General features: G+C 43.4%; 1 protein-coding gene across 3 annotated transcripts in view; it reads right to left on the bottom strand.

The window, feature by feature from the left end:
• LOC106599529 (ephrin type-B receptor 1) overlaps positions 1-23,028 on the bottom strand; it is a 334,841-nt gene that overhangs the window by 84,147 nt on the left and 227,666 nt on the right. For 2 of the 3 annotated variants that reach the window (XM_014190808.2, XM_014190811.2), the window contains exon 5: positions 2,595-2,930. The exons of the other annotated variant lie outside the window; for it this stretch is intronic. In XM_014190808.2, coding sequence (XP_014046283.1) covers positions 2,595-2,930 — 336 coding nt within the window. The remainder of the gene's footprint in view (positions 1-2,594; positions 2,931-23,028) is intronic. 3 annotated transcript variants of the gene reach the window in all.

Below are 23,028 nucleotides of genomic sequence, written 5' to 3'. Positions count from 1 at the left end.
TCAAATGTTGCAGGGGCGTAACTTTTACTGGGGACGGTTGGAACATGTCCACCCAGTTTCATAATTGGAATGTGATACATAATGAGGCAACGGTGTGCTTTAGGACCATGGGGACGCCTCTGAGCAGTCAGGTAGGCTGTCTGTAGTGTTTATCCGACAAGATAAAAACAACTATATATGTCCCCCCCACATCTAACACCAAAGTTGCGCCCCTGAAATGTTATAATCAAATATTGGAAAAATGTACAATGATTTAGGTGTATGTATCGAAAGAAGACTTTTTATGAGCTATTCACTTAAGCTCATCAAAATGCGTTAGCTTATGCACAAACTGGAGTGTTCACAACTTCAACTTTCACTTTTCCATAGCGCCAAAGCTCTGCTATCAACCATGCAGTTTGTAGAGTAGTAAGTACCAGAAGTTGTTCAATATGTTAAAACACAGAAAAGTCCCAGAAAAGTTACAGTACACACTCAAAACTGTAATATGGCACAGACCGACAAAATGACCACTCGAAAACAGCATATCTGCAATACACCACTACACTCTATGTAATGGACAGACTGAGGTCCCTCTCATACTAGTAAACACAGTTAAATGTAATGTGTATCATTTACATTTTCCACTTGGTCAATAGTTTGTGCTCGTGGTCCCTTGATAATTGCCACTATGTACATGATGGAACTCCACGGGAGCATGAAGAACACTGTAGGAAAAGGACCGAGCTGTAATTTCCAGTGGCAGAATTCATATTCCGTCACCAGAGAGAGATCGAGGGAGGGAGGGAGGGAGGGAGGGATGCAAGAAAAAAAAGAAAGCAAGGGAGTTGGAGAGAGACACAGAGTCTTCGGATGTGAGAAAAAAAAAAGAGAGAGACAGAGAGAGAGAGTGAAAGAGAGGGATGAGGAGGCGGCCGTCCAACTCTCTGGCTTGGTTCAGGCTACCCTAATCGTGGGCTAATATCTTTGACAGAGGAGTCTGTATGGTCATTATGTAGTACTAAACACGACCCCTTCTTGTCTCACTGCCTGTTCTGTAAGAGCTACAGCACTGTTGCCAAGACAGAGCGAATTGCAGAGAATCTGGCCTGGGCCTGTATTCACAAAGGATCTAAGAAAATAAGTGCTGATTTCGGTTTTGCTTTTAAATCACAATGAGTAAGAGGAGGGACCTGATCCTAGATCACACTCCTGAGATGATTTGTGAATACTGGCCCTGTTCAGCCCTATAAAAACAAACCTCTATAGGTATTTCACCCAGGATTAAATACGTTATGTTTCAAGGTTTTTGCCATGAAGGGAGAAGCCGTATTGCTGCTCGCCGAAAACAAAGCGTCATTAAAAACAGAAGACTGCAAACAACAAAAACCTCTGACAAACCATGCTTCAATGCTGTCGCAACCTTCAGAAGATTGAGTAGAAAAGACGTTATATAAAAACGCGTGCTTTTTGCCAGTCAGATTTATTTACTTTAGGCTTGCTACCAATGCTTAAAGGCCCAGTGCAGTCCACACTCTATTGACGGAATAATACTAATAATAAAAGTACAATAAAATATAAAAAATATAAAAAGAAATAAAGGAATAATACTGTGAAAATCCCCTTTTAGATGTTTGAAAAGACCACATGAATTTTCAGCCTGTTTTGGTGGGATGGAGTTTTGGCCTGGTGACATCACCAGGCAGTTAACAGGCCAATAAGAAAGAGAGTTCCAAACCTCTCTGCCATTAACAGCTAGTTTCCAGTTTTCCCCTCCCCACTCAGACAGTCCCAGCTAAATTATTGCATCAGATATTGTTCTTGCTTAGAAGCTATTTTTGTTTCTTTTTGGCCATTTTAATTTAGAGCAATCACAGTAAGGTACTTAATTGTTAAAGAGAAATTATTTGATATTGAAATAAAAACGGCTGCACTGGGCCTTTAAGAAGAAAGCATTTCTGGAATGTTCTCTTGTGGAACAGAGCAAAAGGCAAACCAGCATTTTCTCTTTTTTTCACAGGGTTTGATGTGTAAATAAAACTGGGGAACTACAAAGGGTGCAGAAATAGGGCAGAGGGATGCATATGCTGGTCTCGCCACAGATCCTAATATGCCATGTCTTCGGTTTAGGGTTTTAACTTCACCATGTTTCAAAGGGGGAAATCCCCCAACCCCCAACACACTCAATTATCAAGCAGGCCACTGCTTTGATATGAGAAAAGAGTGTGATGAAACCAAAGAAGAGAGACCGTTTCAATATTTCACTTTGTGAGTTCTCGTATAGTTGGAGTAAGCTGCCCCCATCACTTCAATCCTTAAAGTCATTATTCACAGTACAGCACAATGACATCTCTCCAGCACAGATTGTGATAGGAGAAGCAAAGGGGCAGGAGTCAAAAATACAGAGAATATGCTGTGTTAACTAGTGCTGAGCAATGTGGAATAAAATATGAAAACCATACAGGAGACACAGGTACAGCAGAAAACACCAACAATGTATACAGATTATGAAAATGTTGCTGCTGCATCATCGTCATCTTCCCTATCCCCTCCACATGCATACACACACTCCCCTAACCCTAACCCTAACTCTCACACCCACACTATTCTCTTACCAGCCTGGTTGGTTGTGATGTCTATAGACACGTGCTGGGCAGGGTAGGGGCTCTTGTTGGTGACCCCATTTACAGCCTGTATCTCGAAGCTGTAGAGCGTGTGAGCCCACAGGTTACTGATGAACACCCTGGTCTCTGTCAGGCCAAGCTGCCGAGGCACAAACTCCACGTTGTCGTCGCAGTGCGAGCAGGTACGGCGGTCCGCACGACACTTCTTACACACGATGTTGTAGACCACATCCTCACGACCGCCCGTCTCCCTGGGCCTGTGCCACTCCAGGATCACCGAAGTCTCGTTCACGACGGAGATCACGTTCCGCGGGCCCGAGGGAACGCCTACAAACAGACACAGAGAGGAACCTTTATTTAACCAGGTTATCTCATTGACATCTCAGTGGATCTCTTGCCAACAGGCCTTGAGATTGACAAACACAATGAGAAGGTTGTCAGTATTCTATTCAACCATTATTTAACCAGTAGATCCCATTGAGATCTCAAAGAAACTCGTTTTCAAGAGAGACATGGCCAAGTGGGTAGCTTTCGTGTAAAGGTTACTAAAGGACATTACTCTAGTCTGTACGATATACAGTACCAGTCAAAAGTTTGGACACACCTACTCATTCAAGGGTTTTTCTTTATTTTTACTATTTTCTACATTGTAGAACAATAGTGAAGACATCAAAACTATGAAATAACACATATGGAATCATTTAGTAACCATAAAAGTGTTAAAGAAATCAAATATATTTTATACTTGAGATTCTTCAAAGTAGAAGAATCTCCCTTTGCCTTTATGACAGCTTTGCATATTCTTGGCATTCTCTCAACCAGCTTCATGGGGTAGTCACCTGGAATGCATCTCAATTAACAGGTGTGCCTTGTTAGAAGTTCATTTGTGGAATTTGTTTCCTTCTTAATGCATTCAATTCAATCAGTTGTGTTGAGAAAAGGTAGAGGTGGTATATAGAAGATATCCCTATTTGGGAAAAGACCAAGTCCATATTATGGCAAGAACAGCTCAAATAAGCATAGAGAAACAACAGTCCATCATTACTTAAAGACATGAAGGTCAATCAATATGAAACATTTCAACAACTTTGAACGTTTCTTCAAGTGCAGTCGCAAAAACCATCCAGCACTATGATGAAACTGTCTCTCATGAGCACGGCCACAGGAAAGGAAGACCCAGAGTTATGCCACAGGAAAGGAAGACCCAGAGTGATCTCTGCTGCAGAGGATAAGTTCATTAAAGTTAACTGCACCTCATATTACAGCCCAAATAAATGCTTCACAGAGTTCAGGTAACAGACACATCTCAACATCAACTTCATGGTCGAATTGCTGCAAAGAAACCACTACTAAAGGACACCAATAAGAAGACGAGACTTGCTTGGGCCAAGAAACATAAGCAATGAACATTAGACTGATGGAAATCTGTCCTTTGGTCTGATGAGTCCAAATTTGAAATTTTTGATTCCAACCAACGTGTCTTTGTGAGACGCAGAGTAGGTGAACAGAGGATCTCCGCATGTGTAGTTCCCACCGTGAAGCAAGGAGGAGGGGGTGTGATGGTGGGGGTGCTTTGCTGGAGACACTGTCAGTGATTTGTTTAGAATTCAAGGCACACTTAACCAGCATGGCTACAGTGCCTTGCAAACGAATTCATCCCACTTGGCGATTTTCCTATTTTGTTGCATTACAACCTCTAATTTAAATGGATTTTTATTTGGATGTCATGTAATGGACATACACAAAAATAGTCCAAATTGGTGAAGTGAAATAAAAAAAATTACTTGTTAAAAAAATTCTGGAAAAGTAAAAAATGGAAAAGTGGTGCGTGCATATGTATTCACCCCCTTCGCTATGAAGCCCCTAAATAAAATCTGGTGAAACAAACTACCTTCATAAGTCACATAATTAGTTAAATAAAGTCCACCTGTGTGCAATCTAAGTGTCACAGGATCTGTCACATGATCTCGGTATATATATATATATTCTGAAAGACCCCAGAGTCTGCAACACCACTAAGCAAGGGGCACCACCAAGCAAGCGACACCATGAAGACCAACGAGCTCTCCAAACAGGTTGTGGAGAAGTACAGATCAGGGTTGGGTTATAAAAAAATATCAGAAACTTTGAACATCCCACGGAGCACCATTAAATCCATTAAATCCATTAAATCCACGTTTTTCTTTGGCAGGGACTGGGAAACTGGTCACAATAGAAGGAATGATGGATGGCACTAAATACAGGGACATTCTTAAGGGAAACCTGTTTCAGTCTTCCAGAGATTTGAGACTGGGACGGATGTTCACCTTTCAGCAGGACAATGACCCTGAGCATACTGCTAAAGCAACACTCGAGTGGTTTAAGGGGAAACACTTAAATGTCTTGGAATGGCCTAGTCACAGCCCAGACCTCAATCCAAATTGAGAATATGTGGTATGACATAAAGATTGCTGTAAACCAGCGGAACCATCCAACTTGAAGGAGCTGGAGCAGTTTTGCCTTGAGAAAAAATCCCAGTGGCAAGATGTGCCAAGCTTATAGAGACATACCCCCAAGAGACTTGCAGCTGTAATTGCTGCAAAAGGTGGCTCTACAAAGTATTGACTTGGGGGGGTGAATAGTTATGCACATTCAAGTTTTCAGTTTTTTTGTCTTATTTCTTGTTTGTTTCACAAAAATATTTTGCCTCTTCAAAGTGGTAGGCATGTTGTGTAAATCAAATGAGACACATTTTTATTCCAGGTTGTAAGGCAACAAAATAGGAAAAATGCCAAAGGGGTGAATACTTTCGAAAGCCACTGTACCACAGCATTCTGCAGCGATACGCCATCATATCTGGTTAGTGGGACTATCATTTGTTTTTCATCAGGACAATGACCCAAAATACACCTCCAGGCTGTGTAAGGGCTATTTGACCAAGAAGGAGAGTGATGGAGTGCTGCATCAGATGACCTGGCCTCTACAATCACCGGACCTCAAACCAATTGAGATGGTTTGGGATGAGTTGAACCGCAGAGTGAAGGAAAAGCAGCCAACAAGTGCTCAGCATATGTGGGAACTCCTTCAAGACTGTTGGAAAAGCATTCCAGGTGAAGATGGTTGAGAGAATGCCAAGAGTGTGCAAAGCTGTCATCAAGGAAAAGGGTGGCTACTTTGAAGAATCTCAAATTTAAAATATATTTTGATTTGTTTAACACTTTTTTGGTTACTACCTGATTCCATATGTGTTATTTCATAGTTTTGATGTCTATACTATTATTCTACAATGTAGAAAATAGTAAAAATAAAGAAAAACCCTTGACTGTTGACTGGTACTCTATCTGTATCTGATTTATAAAACTAACAAACAGTAGGAAGATGACACAAATCATGGACCTCTCGTAGGATATACAAGGCTATACCCTTTTTCACACTTCTGAGCCAAACAGAACCGGCCCAAGCCAAGCTGTATTTGGCTGGCCTGGTTACACATCCACCATAACTGCTGGAACCATGCTGGAGAGGGCAACGTGAAAGGAAAACATCAGAGCCAGCGCAGTACATGTCAGCCCTATGGTGTGAATCAGGCACAAGCGTTTCAGACATGACTGAGTCTGACTTGCCAAGGAGAGGAAAACTTGGCATATTCCATATCCACCCAGAGGGCAGAAAAGGCTTGGATAAACTTTGATTAGTGGAATGTTTTTATGAGTCCGGCTCTGTTGATGGAAGCGTTTTCATCACTTAAAGAATGTTCCTGGACATGCCAATGCTGAGCGAGCAGCTATTCTATATGCTAATTATAGACCATCACTCCAGCAAATGGGGCTGTAAGGAGAGGGAGACTGCAGTGCTATAGCTACTAGCTAGACTTGAGGTCTTTTATAAATCAATGTGAAGTCTCTCTAGTTCTTTTCAATCAAATCAAAGTTTATTGTTTTGCATACGGTATTAGTGTTACAGCATTTTAAAAGGTGTGTGAACATGTATTGTCTGAGCATATCCTGGTAAAAAAAATAACAAATACAAGTGAAGGAAGCCATATAGGTGTATTAGGACACATCCCTTGTAGATCCCATCTTAGAGGGGATGAGGTCAGACAGTTGAAAATAAAGGAAACAAGTGAAGGAAGCTGTATAAGCGTATTAGGACACAGCCCTTATGTTTCCCATGGTGGAGGGGTGAGGGCAGGCAGTTGCTTCTGTCAACACAGCCACAATTAATCATTGTTTCGGCTAAGCCACGTGGGATAGCGCTGGGGTGCTGGGACAAAGCAGCAGAATACACAGAGGTGATGGATCGGCAGTGTTGCCACGGCGACCTCGGCTCAGCGCAATGGAGACGACTGAGGGGTCAGTGACAGGGAGGTCATGACCTCCACAGAGAGGACAGAGAGAGGAGAGAAAGAAAAAAGGATGGAATACACCACCTCTCCAGATAACCGGCACTTTTACCCAAAGCCATATAATCAGGACTCCCATGTGAGAACCAGACCAACAACTCTGGTTTACAAGCACCATATTCATTAAAGCACTTGGGTGTCTGTATGAGAGTGAGGAAAAGAAAGAGACATAAAGAGAGAGACATACAGAGAGACATACAGAGACCCAGAGAGTGAGATAGCGAGACAAACAGAGAGAGAAAGACATAACATAGTGAGATGAGAGAGAGTAAATATATAGAGGAGTGTTTGTGTTTGCAGAAATAGGCCATAGGAGTAGAGAACAGCTGTACTCCGACCACACACATAGAGAGCTCATACACTGTACCGTACACACATATACTCTATAATCATCATAACACATACTGCCGTGAAGACTGATCTGTATGATCCTGTGGATGTGTCATTTGACCATCAGTGTACATAATGCATGTGTGTGCTGCTAATAGAACAAATACATATGACATGAAATCACACACACACAATCCAGGTGAAAGCTATGATCTCTTATTGATGTCACCTGTTAAATCCACTTCAATCAGTGTAGATGAAGGGGAGGAGACATGTTAATGTAACACTCGTCGTTGAAGGGGGACCAAAACGCAGCGGGTAAAATGTTCATCCTCTTATTTATTAAAGAAAACACTTAATCAATACAAAACAAACGACGAGAACAGTCCAGTAAGGTGCATAGACTATACTAGAAACAACCACCCACAAAACCCAGTGAAAACAAACACAACTAAATATGGCCTCCAACAACAACAACCAGCTGCCTCTAATTGGAGGTCATTGACAAAACTCACATAGAACTAGAAAAGCTAGATAAACATAGAAATAAGAAAATTAGAACCTAAACCCACAATACCCAACCACACAAAACAAATACCCCCTGCCACGCCCTGACCAACTACAATGACAAATAACCCCTTTTACTGGCCAGGACGTGACAGTTAAAGAAGGATTTTTAAGCCTAGAGACAATTGAGACATGGATTGTGTATGTGTGCCATTCAGAGGGTGAATGGGCAAGACAAAATATTTAAGTGTCTTATGAACGGTGTATGGTAGTAGGTGCCAGGCGCACCAGTTTGTTTTAAGAACTGCAATGCTGCTGGCTTTTTCACGCTCAACAGTTTCCTGTGTGTATCAAGAATGGTTCACCACCCAAAGGACATCCAGCCAACTTCACACAACTGTGGGAAGCATTGGAGTCAACATGGGCCAGCATCCCTAGTAGAGTCCATGCCCCGGTGGATTGAGACTATTGTGAGGGTAAAAGGGGGGGGGGCAACTAAATATTAGGAAGGTGTCCATCATGTTTTACATATTTGCATACTTGTGTGCTGTCTGTTTTCAAGTAGGCATAAAACAAAACAAAATGGCTGTGAGAGGTGAGGTGTGAGCATCTCATCTCGGTTGCTAGATAAATAGATTCCCCTATGCAGTGAAGGATGGAGAAATCCGATGTGACTGCCACTTAACCGGTGATTTGCAGGCTATTACAGCTGCCCTTGGCTGTTTTAATTTGCCATGAGATTTAATTTGTCGAGTGCATTACTTACCGAGCTCCTGGCCTGGCATTCATTTAGCCACACTAGTCAGCCTTGATTGTTACTTGCATGTCAGCCGCCACAATTAAGACGACTGCGTGATCATCAAGCATTTTGGTTACTGAGTAATGTGTTCGATTAGTTGGAGTGTTTGTGACAGTGGGGTGACAGTTTGTGTGGGCTGGGGTGGGTTGGGATAGTGTGTGTAAAGTGTGTGTGTGTGTGTTTGTGCGCGTGTGAGTATGTGCGTGTATGAGTTGGGTGTGTGCGTGTATGTATGTACTGTGTGCGTGCCCAGTAGTGTCACTGTCAAATTCATCCCCACCATTGCCATCTAACTGATGAGCTATAGAGCATTCTGTGTAGCAGGTGGACCTAGACAGTAATGTCTATAGCCCACCAGCATGGCAGAAAGGGAAACACATCTTGGCGGGGCCCCAAAAGGCCACAGCCCCTGTTTTTACTCCCTGGGATGCCTGCTGATATCAAGAGCAATTCACCCCCCCAAAATAAACAGCCCGCCACATTGTTTACTCAGCCGGGCCCTTTAAGCCAATCCCAGAGCTTCGCTGGGCTTCCTTCACTGTGTTTGTTTTTACGATATGGAACAGCTCCTCGGGGACTCACTACAACTCCTTGTGTGGAGATCTGGAGCGCAGACTGACTGGGGAATTTTGGGAATAAAGAAAGAAAAGCTGTCTTGTTTCAGAGGGGGAACTAAACCACTCAGGAATCTTAATTCTCCAAGTAGATATTTGTACATTTACGGTAGATATTTGTACATTTACGGTAGGGCTGTGATGGTAATTGTAACTGACAGCTATGGATAAAGACCATCGTAAAAAAGAAACTGCCAAAACTGTTTAAATAGGCCTATATTCCTTCCTTATTTTCATGTAGATAAACTTTACCTAATAGCCAGAATGTTCACTAATGATTATAAGCAATTGTTTTGCTAACTTAGTATGTCTATTAAACCTTCTACATCTCCTCCTCTTTCCAACTGTCCTTTGATGCTGGAGCAGCTCATCGCTAGAAGCGGGGGTCTAGAGCGCTATAGGCTTTGGCTCTTCAGTAAAAAATAGTTTGATGTGTATTAAATACAATGCACATTTTCATTGCTTGCTAGTAAATAAATAAATCGGTCTTCTCCTAAAAAAGGCTGGATGTGTCTGACTATTCATTAATTATTCCACAGCAGTCGACAAGGTTGTTCTGGCTCTGAGTCCTATAATGCTCTAATGTTTTGTCAAATGAACAATGTGCCAATCCTCTCCAACTTGGCATGGTATAATTTGATACTGAATCTTTTCTTAATTTGTAAGTCGCTCTGGATAAGAGCGTCTGCTAAATGACTAAAATGTGAAAATGTATAGACTAATCAATGCTGATCAGGCCCGGTCCTGGCCGATATGCTGCCCTAGACGAGACCCCCCCAAAATGTACCGTTAATCCCTGGTTACAATCATTTATGTTAACACATGTATTAAAAACCTGCTACATTTGTGAGAAAAAAGTTTTGGTGTATTTTATACCATCATTTACACACTCCATGTGAGCAATGAGCATGTGTCTGGTTTCTCTGTCCTGTCAATGTTGAAGGAGCTCGCACACCTGAGCACACATAGAAGTACCTGGCCTGCTTCTCGCAAATGTCAAATTTAGGAAAGTGAACAGCTGGGCTTCTCAGTCAACAAAGTCATTATTTTTTTTTACATCCATTCAAATTAGAATAGCTCCTCACAGTATTTGAAAAATCTTTCCAACACTCTCCCCCACGATAATCAGCGTCGCTGATAAATTGGCTATGGACATTTGTTTCTATTTTAATGATTGTCAATTTTATCTTCATACTGTAGCATAGCTGTCCCCTTCATCCTTTCACTATCTTATAGCCTACTTTCAGGAAAGCCTAAGGTAGGCTTTGTTGATTGCTTCCTCTATATCTGTCTGTTCCTCAGTTTGATCCCTGTGTCAGCATTAATGTAATTTTGTTTCCCCTGTCCAGACGCTGTCCTTGTTTTGTTTCATGTCAGTTATTTATTAAATATTCACTCCCTGTACTTGCTTCTCGTCTTCCAGCGTCTGTCCTTACAGAATAGGTTTTTCAATTCAGTTTAAGAAAAGGAGAAATATTAGCTGTTGTGTCTGATACGCTGGTGGCTTTGACTGACGGGTGCTTTTATGGGGGTTTGCGTGTGTGAGTTTGACTGATTCTCTCTATAGACCTACTGTACAGTACCAGTCAAATGTTTGGACACACCTACTCATTCAAGTATTTTTTTTCCTTTATTTTCTACATTGTAGAATAAAAGGGAAGACATCAAAACTATGAAATAACACATATGGAATCATGTAGTAACCAAACAGAGCCAGACTCATAAAAACAGTACACTAATCAACGTTTATCCAAGCCTTTTCTGCCCTCTGGGTGGATATGGAATATGTCCAGTTTTCCTCTCCTTGGCAAGTCAGACTCAGTCATGTCTGAAACGCTACAGTACCAGTCAGAAGTTTGGACACACCTCCTCATTCCAGGGTTTTTCTTTATTTTTACTATTTTCTACATTGTAGAATAATAGTATGGACATCAAAACTATGAAATAAAAGTGTTAAACAAATCAACATCTATTTTATATTTGAGATTCTTCAAAGTAGCCACCCTTTGTCTTGATGACAGCTTGGCACACTTGACATTCTCTCAACCAGCTTCATGAGGAATGCTTTTCCAACAGTCTTGATGGAGTTCCCACATATGCTGAGCACTTTTGGCTGCTTTTCCTTCACTGTGGTCCAACTCATCCTAAACCATCTCAATTGGGTTGAGGTCAGGTGGTTGTGGAGGCCAGGTCATCTGATGCAGCACTCCATGACTCTCCTTCTTGGTCAAATAGCCCTTACACAGCCTGGAGGTGTGTTTTGGGTCATTGTCCTGTTGAAAAACAAATTATAGTCCCACTAAGTGCAAACCAGATGGGATGGTTTATCGCTGCAGAATGCTGTGGTAAGAGGAAAGGGGAAAGGTGGATACCTAGTCAGTTGTACAACTGAATGGCTTCAGCCATGCTGGTTAAGTGTGCCTTGAATTCTAAATAAATCAGTGACAGTGTCACCATCACACCTCCTCCTCCATGCTTCACGATGGGAACCACACATGTGGAGATCCTCTGTTCACAAAGACATGGAGGTTGGAACCAAAAATCTCAAATCTGGACTCATCAGACCAAAGGATATATTTCCACCCGTCTAATGACCATTGTTCACATTTCTTGCCCCAAGCAAGTCTCTTCTTTTATTGGTGTCCTTGAGTAGTGGTTTCGTTGCAGCAATTCAGCCATGAAGGCCTGATTCACACAGTCTCCTATGAACAGTTGATGTTGAGATATGTCTGTTACTTGAACTCCGCAATGGATTTATTTGGGCTGCAATTTCTGAGGCTGGTAACACTTCTGTTTTATTTTACCTTTATTTAACTAGACAAGTCAGCTAAGAACAAATTCTTATTTTCAATGACAGCCTAGGAACAGTGGGTTAACTGCCTTGTTCAGGAGCAGAACAACAGATGTTTACCTTGTCAGCTCAGGGATTTGATCTTGCAACCTTCCAGTTTCTAGACCAATGCTCTAACCACTAGGCTACCTGCCACCCAAACTCTAATGAACTTATCCTCTGCAGCAGAGGTAAGTCTGGGTCTTCTTTTCCTGTAGCAGTACTCATGAGAGCCAGTTTCATCTTAGCGCTTGATGGTTTTTGCGACTGCACTTGAAGAAACTTTCAAAGTTCTTGACATTTTTTGCATGGACTGACCTTCATGTCTTAAAGTAATAATGGACTGTCGTTTCTCTTTGCTTATTTGAGCTGTTCTTGCCATAATATGGACTTGGTCTTTTACCAAATAGGGCTATCTTCATTATACCACCCCTACCTTGACACAACACAACTGATTTTCTCAAACGCATTAAGAAGGAAAGAAATTCCACAATTTAACTTTTAACAAGGCACACCTGTTAATTGAAATGCATCCCAGGTGACTACCTCATGAAGCTGGTTGAGAGAATGCCAAGAGTGTGCAAAGCTGTCATCAAGGCAAAGGGTGGCTACTTTGAAGAATCTAAAATCAAAAATATATTTAGATTTGTTTAACACTTTTTTGGTTATTTCATAGTTTTGATGTCTTCACTATTTTTCTACAATGTATAAAATAGTAAAAATAAAGAAAAACCCTGGAATGAGTAGGTGTGTCCAAACTTTTGGCTGGTACTGTGCAAGTCCATTCAGAAAGTTTACTAAAGTAGCCTGTCTGGACTCCATCTCTTTAATAAGAATCAAATCATGATTCAGTCTTGTAAAAGTCCTGTTTTCAGTAGCTTAGGCTACATTATTTCTCTCATTATGGTGTCCTCTCTTTGAAGAAAATATGTCAAAATATGCCATCGAATGACAGCAGCAGCAGGGTTTGTGACGTTTTGCGGACTTCGTTTGAATGGTTTTCTGTCTTTTTTTTAAGCCAGCAGACAAGAACAAGGTAGGCATATACTGTATCTTTATTTTGACTCTGTTAATGTTGTGTCAATACGAAAATGCCACAGATCATCTCCAACCTGGCATTTCTTCATTTGTTGATTAATATTTATAAGTAATATGCGGAATAAAAATGAAATACCATGGTAATAACTAAGTATAAGGGCTTGTTTCAAGTATGTTTTTATTAAGAAGCATATCCATCCAGGTGTACAAACAGAATTGTGACCCCTCCCCCCTACCCTCCCCTGACCGGTTATGTCATGACCATCTACATTGGCCTGGCCAATTACCGTAACCTGAAATTCCAAGAACGTCACAGCCCTAATTTATAGGTTTCCTTCACAAATGCTACACACTATCCATCAATTAGTCAGAAATATCTGCACTCGAGAAACCCATCATGTCAATCACTTCACACCAATGCTCTGCTCTGGGCAGACACTACGAGACCTAAGCTTTGCACTAGAGAGCACATGTGCCACCATATCAATCACATGAAAAGTCAAAGACACACAGAAGGAAGCTGGACTGCTTGATGGACAAGAGCTCAAATATCAGAGCCTAACAAGGGACCTCAGAAGATTTAGTGAAGTAGAATCTCATTTAACAGGGCCAGTACTACCTGTGTCTGAGTCTGTGTGTGTCTGAGTCTGTGTGTCTGAGATCTGTGTCTGTGAGTGTGTATGTGTATGTGTATGTGTATGTGTATGTGTGTGTGTGTGTGTGTGTGTGTGTGTGTGTGTGTGTGTGTGTGTGTGTGTGTGTGTGTGTGTGTGTGTGTGTGTGTGTGTGTGTGTGTGTGTGTGTGTTAGTGGCGTAGTGCAGTTTTGCGGGGCCCCCCCGCAAGGTCCGAGCAAAACATTTTCAGTTTTCTAGCTAATCTAATGCTATTTTACACATTTTGCCATGAGAGAAAATGTTGCTGTTTTAGAGCTGATTTCCTGCTATTCTACACATTAATGTGGAGCACCATATCTTTCTCTCTCTCTGCAGCCAGGCAACAGTGCAGGCAGAGGGATTAGACCAGGCAATTACACTGGCTTAGCTCTGTTGACTGGTGCATTACTGGCAGAGCCAGCAGCTTACTTACTCTACCACTGCAGAAGGAGAGTAGGAGAGAAGGAGAAAGATGAAGGAAGGAGGAAGAGGGGAAGAGAAGGAGGAAGAGGAGGGAAAGTGAAAAAAAGGAGAGGAGGTAAGGATAGAATGAGAGAAAAAGAAAAGGAGAAAAGGAGGGAAAAGAGCAAGGAGAAGGAGAGAGAATGAGAGGAGAGAAGAACGAAGGAAAAAAGAAGAACATGACAAGTAAAACACATGAAAACGTGTGAGGGAGAGAATTAAAGGAGAAGATAAAGTGAAAACGAGCACAGGAGAACAGGATAAAGGGTACAAATGAGAAAAGCGACAAGCCTGAGAAAATATCTCTCTCAGCCTGTTCTTTTAAGCCCCGTTTCCACTGGCACTTAAAATTAGGGCCAAATTAGGGTCAAATATGAGCTGGCTCAAATGGAATTCTACAATTCGAGCTGGATCGAGGGAAACCCGTGCCAGCGCAGCCCAGCTTCACAACTGGATTCAGCTTGATTAGAATTCAGTCTGGTGTTGCCATTACTATTGTATGCAACCACCAGCTGATCACTGCTGGATGCTGACACAATGTTTAGCTGGCTCATCTGGGCTTGTTGCTGTTAGCTAGCAAATGAACAAGCAGTAGTCAGACATCACACAAATTCCCAGCTGGCACAGTAGATCTGGGCCGATTCCGTCTGAGTGTCTGGGCACTCGGCTGAGAGTCAGACTCGGCCGACGTCATGTAGCTCGAGTCTGGGCCGCCTTAGGCAAAATTACTTATGGCTAGGATGCGGGATTTGAGCTGGGGCCGATTCCGGTGTGAGTTATCTGGCCCAATTGTATTACTTGGGGCTCGGGCCGAATCCGGTGAGAGTTATCTGGCCCAAATGTATATATTACTTGGGGGTCAGGCCGATTCCGGTGTGAGTTATCTGGCCCAAATGTAATACTTGGGGCTCGGGCCGATTGGGGCTACTCTCTGGCAGATGATTACACAGGCTGCTTTATTTAATTAACATTTCATTATTTATTTTTCCATATTTTCTCATTGTTTCTGTAATCAAAAAATACAATTAACATTTAAATTAAATTCTTTAAGAGCCTTGTGTAGTATTTTAGTATTTTGATACTTTGTGCAAGGCAATTGATAAGCATTAAAAATGCTTGTTCCATCGCGCTGTAGCAACTCCTGTTGCGGGCCAGACGCATACAAGCTGACACGGTCACCATGTATGGTGTTTCCTCCGACACAAATATATATATTTTTTTAAATAATTTGTATGTAGAAAATGTATAATAGTAATATTTAAAATGACTAAATCAGGTAATTTTGTATACTTTTATTTAAATTTGCATCAGGCTGCTTCTGGGGTGATTCTGGTAAGATACCGGCAAAGTTGGCTGAATTCTAGTAGACGGAAATGGCCCAATGTACTTGGGCCGATTCTGGACAGTCATTCGTTTTGATTCCGGGCCGAGTCCAACACCCGATTCCGGGCCGATTCAATCAGTTCCGTCTCCCCGGAAGACAGCCGCTTCTCAGCCGATTCCTCATTGCTAGCTGGGTTACCACCATATCTAGATCCTTCATTCATTTTTGCACTACACAATAATCTTTTATGAGAACAGTCAGCCCTCGAATGCTAACTACTTAATGTTAGCTAGCAAATCAGAGTTGAAACAAGCTAGCTAGCTAACGTTAGCTAGCTAATGTGAGGTCGTTCTGAAAGCTACATAATATCAAACCTGCCGTCTGGTTTGCTTGGCTAGCTAGCTAGCTAATAGTCAATGCAATGGCAAGCATGGTAGGAATTAAGGTAGCTAGCTAGCCTGTTATGCTAGAAATGACGCTAAACATTTACCTACCTAGATAACGTTAGCAAGCTAAATACATCACTCTGTGTCTGGCTGGCACTGGCAGGAGTATGGGGTAACGTTAGTTACAGCACGGTGAGGGTAAATTAAATTCTTCAACATCTTGCTTGCTAGCAACATTAGCGAAGGCAGCTGCACAGTCACATATTGGCTACCTAGCAACATTACATCATTTCTAATTTCTGTAGGCAGTGAGAACGCAATTCGAGCTAGCCCACCAAGGCCAGCCAAACCTGGGTTGACTTCAAAGTGCCAATGGATACAGAGCTTCAGTGTAGAATGATATGGATTTGTGGCCTGAGGTCCAGACAGCGTGCGACAGAGTTCAAGGAAGCATCCGGAAGCTTGGCCACAGTTGTAAGATGAGACTGGAGCCACAGGACACCAAGCCATTGTGGTGTAGGCCAAGAATGTAATGAGTGTACTGGAATCCTTTCTGTATGTTCCTCTGTCTCCCTGTCTGTCTCTCTATTTGTGCTGATACCATGCATTCCAATACCCCTGCATGTCATTGAATCCAAACGATTCTACCTACACATCAAGCTTCAAAACATGGTAAATTACATCCCTGCATGTCTCGAACCACATCCCTGCCTTTTTCCACATTGGCTATACCACAATATATAATCTTCCTCTGAATATCTCTGCATGTCCCATACTGTAGGCCATAGCAGAGAACACTCTTAGAAAAAAAGTTGCAATCTCGAACCTAAAAGGGCTCTTCGGCTGTCCCCATAGGAAAACCCTTTGAAGAACCCTTTTGGTTCCAGGTAGAACCCTTTTGAGTTTCATGTAGAACCCAGAGTTCTACATGGAACCAAAAAGGGTTCTCCTATGGCGGACAGCAAAGAACCCTTTTGGAACCCTTTTTTCTAAGTGAACATATTAAACATATTGAACATATTGTACATCTCTACTAACTCCCTAGAGTAGTTGTTAACTCACAAGCAGACCCTCTGCATTTCTCTCCATAACTGTAGCACAGTACTACACACTGTGTCTTTGCATCTCTCCATAAGCCCAACCACGCTACTTCATTTCTCAATTTCCCTCCCTCTTCACACAGTGGAGCCACAGCATGCTTCTCCCCTATTCCCCTCCATCTCTGTATCTCATCTCTCCCCAACGGACTAATCAGCAACAGTTCCACTGGCCGACTCCAACTGACTCCCGCCAATTACCGACCAGCCTGTCAGTCTACCTCTTTCCCCCATACAGAGAGGGGTCCCGTGAACCCAGCAGGCAGGCTATCCCTGGCTAAGCCCATTGTGAGGGAACTGGGGTAAGGCTGGTGAAAGCCTGGCGGTGGGTAGGAAGAGGGGAGAGTTGAGTAGCGCGAGCCTGTCCCAAAAGCAACCAGTGGCGGGTAGCGGAGCCGAGGTTAGTGGGCCTCGTGCTGGGAGACAGAGGGTTTGGCGCCCTCCCCTAGAGGAAGAGGAAATGAGGAGAGCGACGTTGTTTGAAACAGAGCCTCGGGAGAGCAGAAGGCTGTTGACATACAGTGCATTCAGAAAGTATTCAGACCCCTTTCCTTTTTCCACATTTTGTTACGTTACAGCCTTATTCCAAAATGAATGAAATGTTTTCCCTCATCAATCTACACACAATACCCCATAATGACAAAGTGAAATAAGGTTTTTAGAAATTTTTGCAAATGTATTGAAAATAAAAAAACAAAATACCTTATTTACATAAGTATTCAGACCCTTTGCTATGAGACTCAAAATTGAGCTCAGGTGCATCCTGTTTCCATTGATCATCCTTGAGATGTTTCTACAACTTGATTGGAGTCCACCTGTGGTAAATTCAACTGATTGGACATGATTTGGAAAGTGACACACCTGTCTATTTCAGAGCAAAATCCAAGCCATGAGGTCGAAGGAATTGTCCGTAGAGCTCCGAGACAGGATTGTGTCAAGGCACATATCTGGGGAAGGGTACCATTGATGGTCCCCAAGAACACAGTGGCCTCCATCATTATTAAATGGAATAAGTTTGGAACCACCAAGACTCTTCCTAGAGCTGGCCACCCGGCCAAACTGAGCAATCGGAGGAGAAGGGCCTTGGTGAGGGATGTGACCAAGAACCCGATGGTGACTCTGACAGAGCTCCAGAGTTCCTCTCTGTAGATGGGAGAACCTTCCAGAAGGACAACCATCTCTGCAGCACTCCACCAATCAGGCCTTTATGGTAGAGTGGACAGACGGTTGCCACTCCTCAGTAAAAGACACATGACAGCCCGCTTGGAGTTTGCCAAAAAGCACCTAAAGGACTCTCAGACCATGAGAAACAAGATGATCTGGTCTGATGAAACCAAGATGGAACTCTTTGGACTGAATGCCAAGCGTTACATCTGGAGGAAATCTGGCACCATCCCTACGGTGAGGTATGATGGTGGCAGCATCAGGCTGTGGGATGTTTTTCAGTGGCAGGGACTGGGAGACATCTCTGGAGAGATCTGAAAATAGCTGTGCAGCGTCACTATCCATCCAACCTGACAGAACTTGAGAGGATCTGCAGAGAAGAATGGGAGAAACTCTCCAAATACAGGTGTGCCAAGCTTGTAGCGTCATACCCACGAAGACTTGAGGCTGTAATCACTGCCAAAGGTGCTTCAACAAAGTACTAAGTAAAGGGTCTGAATACTTATGTAAAGGTTCGGAATACTTAATACTTATTTTACGAAATTTCTAAAAACCTGTTTTTGCTTTGTCATTATGGGGTATTGTGTGTAGATTGATGAGGGAAAGAGGTTGTAACATAACAACATTTGGAAAAAGTCAAGGGGTCTGAATACCTTTCGAATGCACTGTACATACACCTACAGTATGCTGTAACACACACTGACAGCTCTGGTAGCACCAGCCAGACCAGGGGAACAGAACTGGACACTACACCCTGTCTCTGATCCAATTAGCTTAGGCCTTTATGAATAAGTGAAGATAAAATAAATACACAACCAGACAAATAATGATATTGTAGCTCCAGTGATGCTGTTGAGAAGTAGTGAGGAGTTGGATAACTATTAATTAGATCCTCTCCCAAGGCATTAGGGCCAGTGTGTGTGTGTGTGTGTGTGTGTGTGTGTGTGTGTGTGTGTGTGTGTGTGTGTGTGTGTGTGTGTGTGTGTGTGTGTGTGTGGGTGTGGGTGTGTGGGTGTGTGCGAGTGCGAGTGCATGTGAGTGTAGACCATTAAAGCCCTCTGCAGAGGCATTTGAATCCCGAAGTAAACAAGCGTTTTGGGGCTTCAGTGTTCTTCTCCGCTATAATTGTGTGTCGGCAGGGACTTGTGAAGAGCTTAGCATATTGTTTTAATACATGTTTAGATAAGTATGACGGCATAAATAGGCTTATTGGCTCCCCAATATAGTGTATGTATGGAGGCTAGCTGGTGTGTCTGCTTTGTCTATCAGTATAATGAGGACTGTGGGCTGTAGTAGAGGAAGATCTATGTCATCTATTCACTTCGTGACGGGCTGGCCCCAGGTGGTGAGGGTCGGCAACCACACCTCCTGCTTGGCCTTCTCCTGTACTTCCTGATCAAGTTTTGCTGACGACAAGATGGTTGTAGGCCTGATCACCGACGGCGATGAGTCACCCTGCAGGAAGAAGGTCAGAGACTTGGCAGTGTGGTGCCAGGACAACAACCTTTCCCTCGATGTCAGTAAGACCAAGGAGCTGATCATGGACTATAGGAGAAAGAGGGGAGAGCATGTCCCCATCCACAATGATGGAGCTGTTGTGGAGAGGGTCAAGAGCTTCAAGTTCCTTGGCGTCCACATCACTAAGGACTTAACATAGTCCACACACACCCGCACAGTCGTGAAGAGGGCAAGGCAGCACCTCTTCCCGCTCAGGAGGCTGAAAAGATTTGACATGGGCCCACGGATCCTCAAAAAGTTCTATTGCTGCACCATTGAGAGCATCTTGACTAGCTGCATCACCGCTTGGTATGGCAAATGTACTGCTCTTGACCGCAAAGCGCTACAGAGGGTGGTGTGGATAGCCAGTACACCAATGTGGCTGAGCTCCCTACCATCCAGGACCTCTATATCAGGCAGTCAGAGGAAGGCCCGAAAAAGACTCCAGCCCCCCAAGCCATAGACTGTTCACTCTGCTACCGTCCGGCAAATGGTACCGGAGAATTGGCTCTCGGACCAACAGGTTCCAAGACAGCTTCTACTCCCAAGCCATAAGACTGCTAAATAGTCAATTAATGGTACCTGAACGATCTGCCCTGACTCTATCTTGCACACACCCTAGACTATATATACACACACACTCACTCACACATACCACATTCACTACATGCGTGCACACACACACACATAACACAGGAGGTTGGTGGCACCTTAATTGGGGAGGACGGGCTCGTGGTAATAGGCGGAATGGTATAAAATAGATGGTTTCCATGTGTCTGATGCCATTCCATTTGCTCCGTTCCAGCCATTATTATGTGCCGTCCTCCCCTCAGCAGCCTCCACTGCTAAATACACACACACATACTTACACTTATTATCTATCCTGATGCCTAATCACCTTACCCTGCCTTCATGTACATACCTAGCTGAAATACCTCGTACCTCTGCACATTGATCTGGTATTAATACTCCCTGTATATAGTTCAATTTTTGTGTATTTTATTCCTCTAGTGTTACTGTAAAGACAGCATTTTATTGCATTCAATGCATCTTCACTTAAACATTTTAAATGTTTGATTTTGTGACTTAAATTGTTGTCATTTAGCAGATACACGTATCCACCTAGTCGGCTCAAGGATTCGAAACAGCAACCTTTTAGTTACTGGTGCAAGTTACTGGTTAACAGCTAGGCTACCTGCTGCCCTGTGTGTTAATTGGGCCCAAAACTGTCTCATTATTCAAACCATTCCATACTGTATATGTATACATTTACCAACAACAGTCAGTAGTTTGTCTTGTCAATTTGAGTGTGTTCAGGTGTGTTGGCCACATCTAGTAATTGGCCACACCTGATCTTGTTGTTCTTTGTGTCTTGAAAGGGGGTCTGTTTGAACAGTGGGGAATAAATGCTTGGAAGAGGTAGACATGCTATGTGCTCTGCAAGAAAGGTTTTGGTTGTTTGAATAACCTTTTTGCATGGTCTGTATTAAACCTCTTAAATCCATCTGTACCATAGCTAATAAATATTTATAGAATTTTGACGATTTTTAACCGTCCAGTTAATCTTTTAACCTTTTGATGTTTTATTTTTAGTTTATTTATTTGCACCAAAGAAAACAAGTGATAAACAACAATACAGATACAAAAATAAATAAAATGATGTGCAGGTGTGGTTGGAAGCCCAAGGGCTTATATAAGAATCACACCACAACAAAACAATATACAATACATTAGTATGGTTTTTACAGTATATACAGTATATACCCTCTCTCAGCCCTAACTGCTCCTACTCCCTGGTCTCTTACCCTCTCTCAGCCCTAATTTCTCCTACTCCCTGGTCTCTTACCCTCTCTCAGCCCTAATTTCTCCTACTCCCTGGTCTCTTACCCTCTCTCAGCCCTAACTTCTCCTACTCCCTGGTCTCTTACCCTCTCTCAGCCCTAATTTCTCCTACTCCCTGGTCTCTTACCCTCTCTCAGCCCTAACTTCTCCTACTCCCTGGTCTCTTACCCTCTCTCAGCCCTAAGTTCTCCTACTCCCTGGTCTCTTACCCTCTCTCAGCCCTAACTTCTCCTACTCCCTGGTCTCTTACCCTCTCTCAGCCCTAACTTCTCCTACTCCCTGGTCTCTTACCCTTGCTCAGCCCTAACCTCTCCCATTCCCTGGTCTCTTACCCTCTCTCAGCCCTAACTTCTCCTACTCCCTGTTCTCTTACCCTCTCTCAGCCCTAACTTCTCCTACTCCCTGGTCTCTTACCCTCTCTCAGCCCTAACTTCTCCTACTCCCTGGTCTCTTACCCTCTCTCAGCCCTAACTTCTCCTACTCCCTGGTCTCTTACCCTCTCTCAGCCCTAACTTCTCGTACTCCCTGGTCTCTTACCCGCTCTCAGCCCTAACTTCTCCTACTCCCTGGTCTCTTACCCTCTCTCAGCCCTAACTTCTCCTACTCCCTGGTCTCTTACCCTCTCTCAGCCCTAACTTCTCCTACTCCCTGGTCTCTTACCCCCTCTCAGCCCTAACTTCTCCTACTCCCTGGTCTCTTACCCTTGCTTACCCTCTCTCAGCCCTAACTTCTCCTACTCCCTGGTCTCTTACCCTCTCTCAGCCCTAACTTCTCCTACTCCCTGGTCTCTTACCCTTGCTTACCCTCTCTCAGCCCTAACTTCTCCTACTCCCTGGTCTCTTACCCTCTCTCAGCCCTAACTTCTCCTACTCCCTGGTCTCTTACCCTTGCTCAGCCCTACCTCTCCTACCCTCTCTCAGCCCTAACTTCTCCTACTCCCTGGTCTCTTACCCTCTCTCAGCCCTAACTTCTCCTACTCCCTGGTCTCTTACCCTCGCTCAGCCCTAACCTCTCCTACTCCCTGGTCTCTTACCCTCTCTCAGCCCTAACTTCTCCTACTCCCTGGTCTCTTACCCTCTCTCAGCCCTAACTTCTCCTACTCCCTGGTCTCTTACCCTCTCTCAGCCCTAACTTCTCCTACTCCCTGGTCTCTTACCCTCTCTCAGCCCTAACTTCTCCTACTCCCTGGTCTCTTACCCTCTCTCAGCCCTAACTTCTCCTACTCCCTGGTCTCTTACCCTCTCTCAGCCCTAACTTCTCCTACTCCCTGGTCTCTTACCCTCTCTCAGCCCTAACTTCTCCTACTCCCTGGTCTCTCACCCTTGCTCAGCCCTAACCTCTCCCATTCCCTGGTCTCTTACCCTCTCTCAGCCCTAACTTCTCCAACTCCCTGGTCTCTTACCCTCTCTCAGCCCTAACTTCTCCTACTCCCTGGTCTCTTACCCTCTCTCAGCACTAACTTATCCTACTCTCTGGTCTCTTACCCTCTCTCAGCCCTAA

This window comes from Salmo salar, chromosome ssa03, assembly GCF_905237065.1.
Source record: "Salmo salar chromosome ssa03, Ssal_v3.1, whole genome shotgun sequence".
NCBI classification, from domain to species: domain Eukaryota; kingdom Metazoa; phylum Chordata; class Actinopteri; order Salmoniformes; family Salmonidae; genus Salmo; species Salmo salar.
The sequence above is the reverse complement of the archived record's forward strand: the minus strand, read 5'-3'. Positions and strand labels throughout refer to the sequence as shown.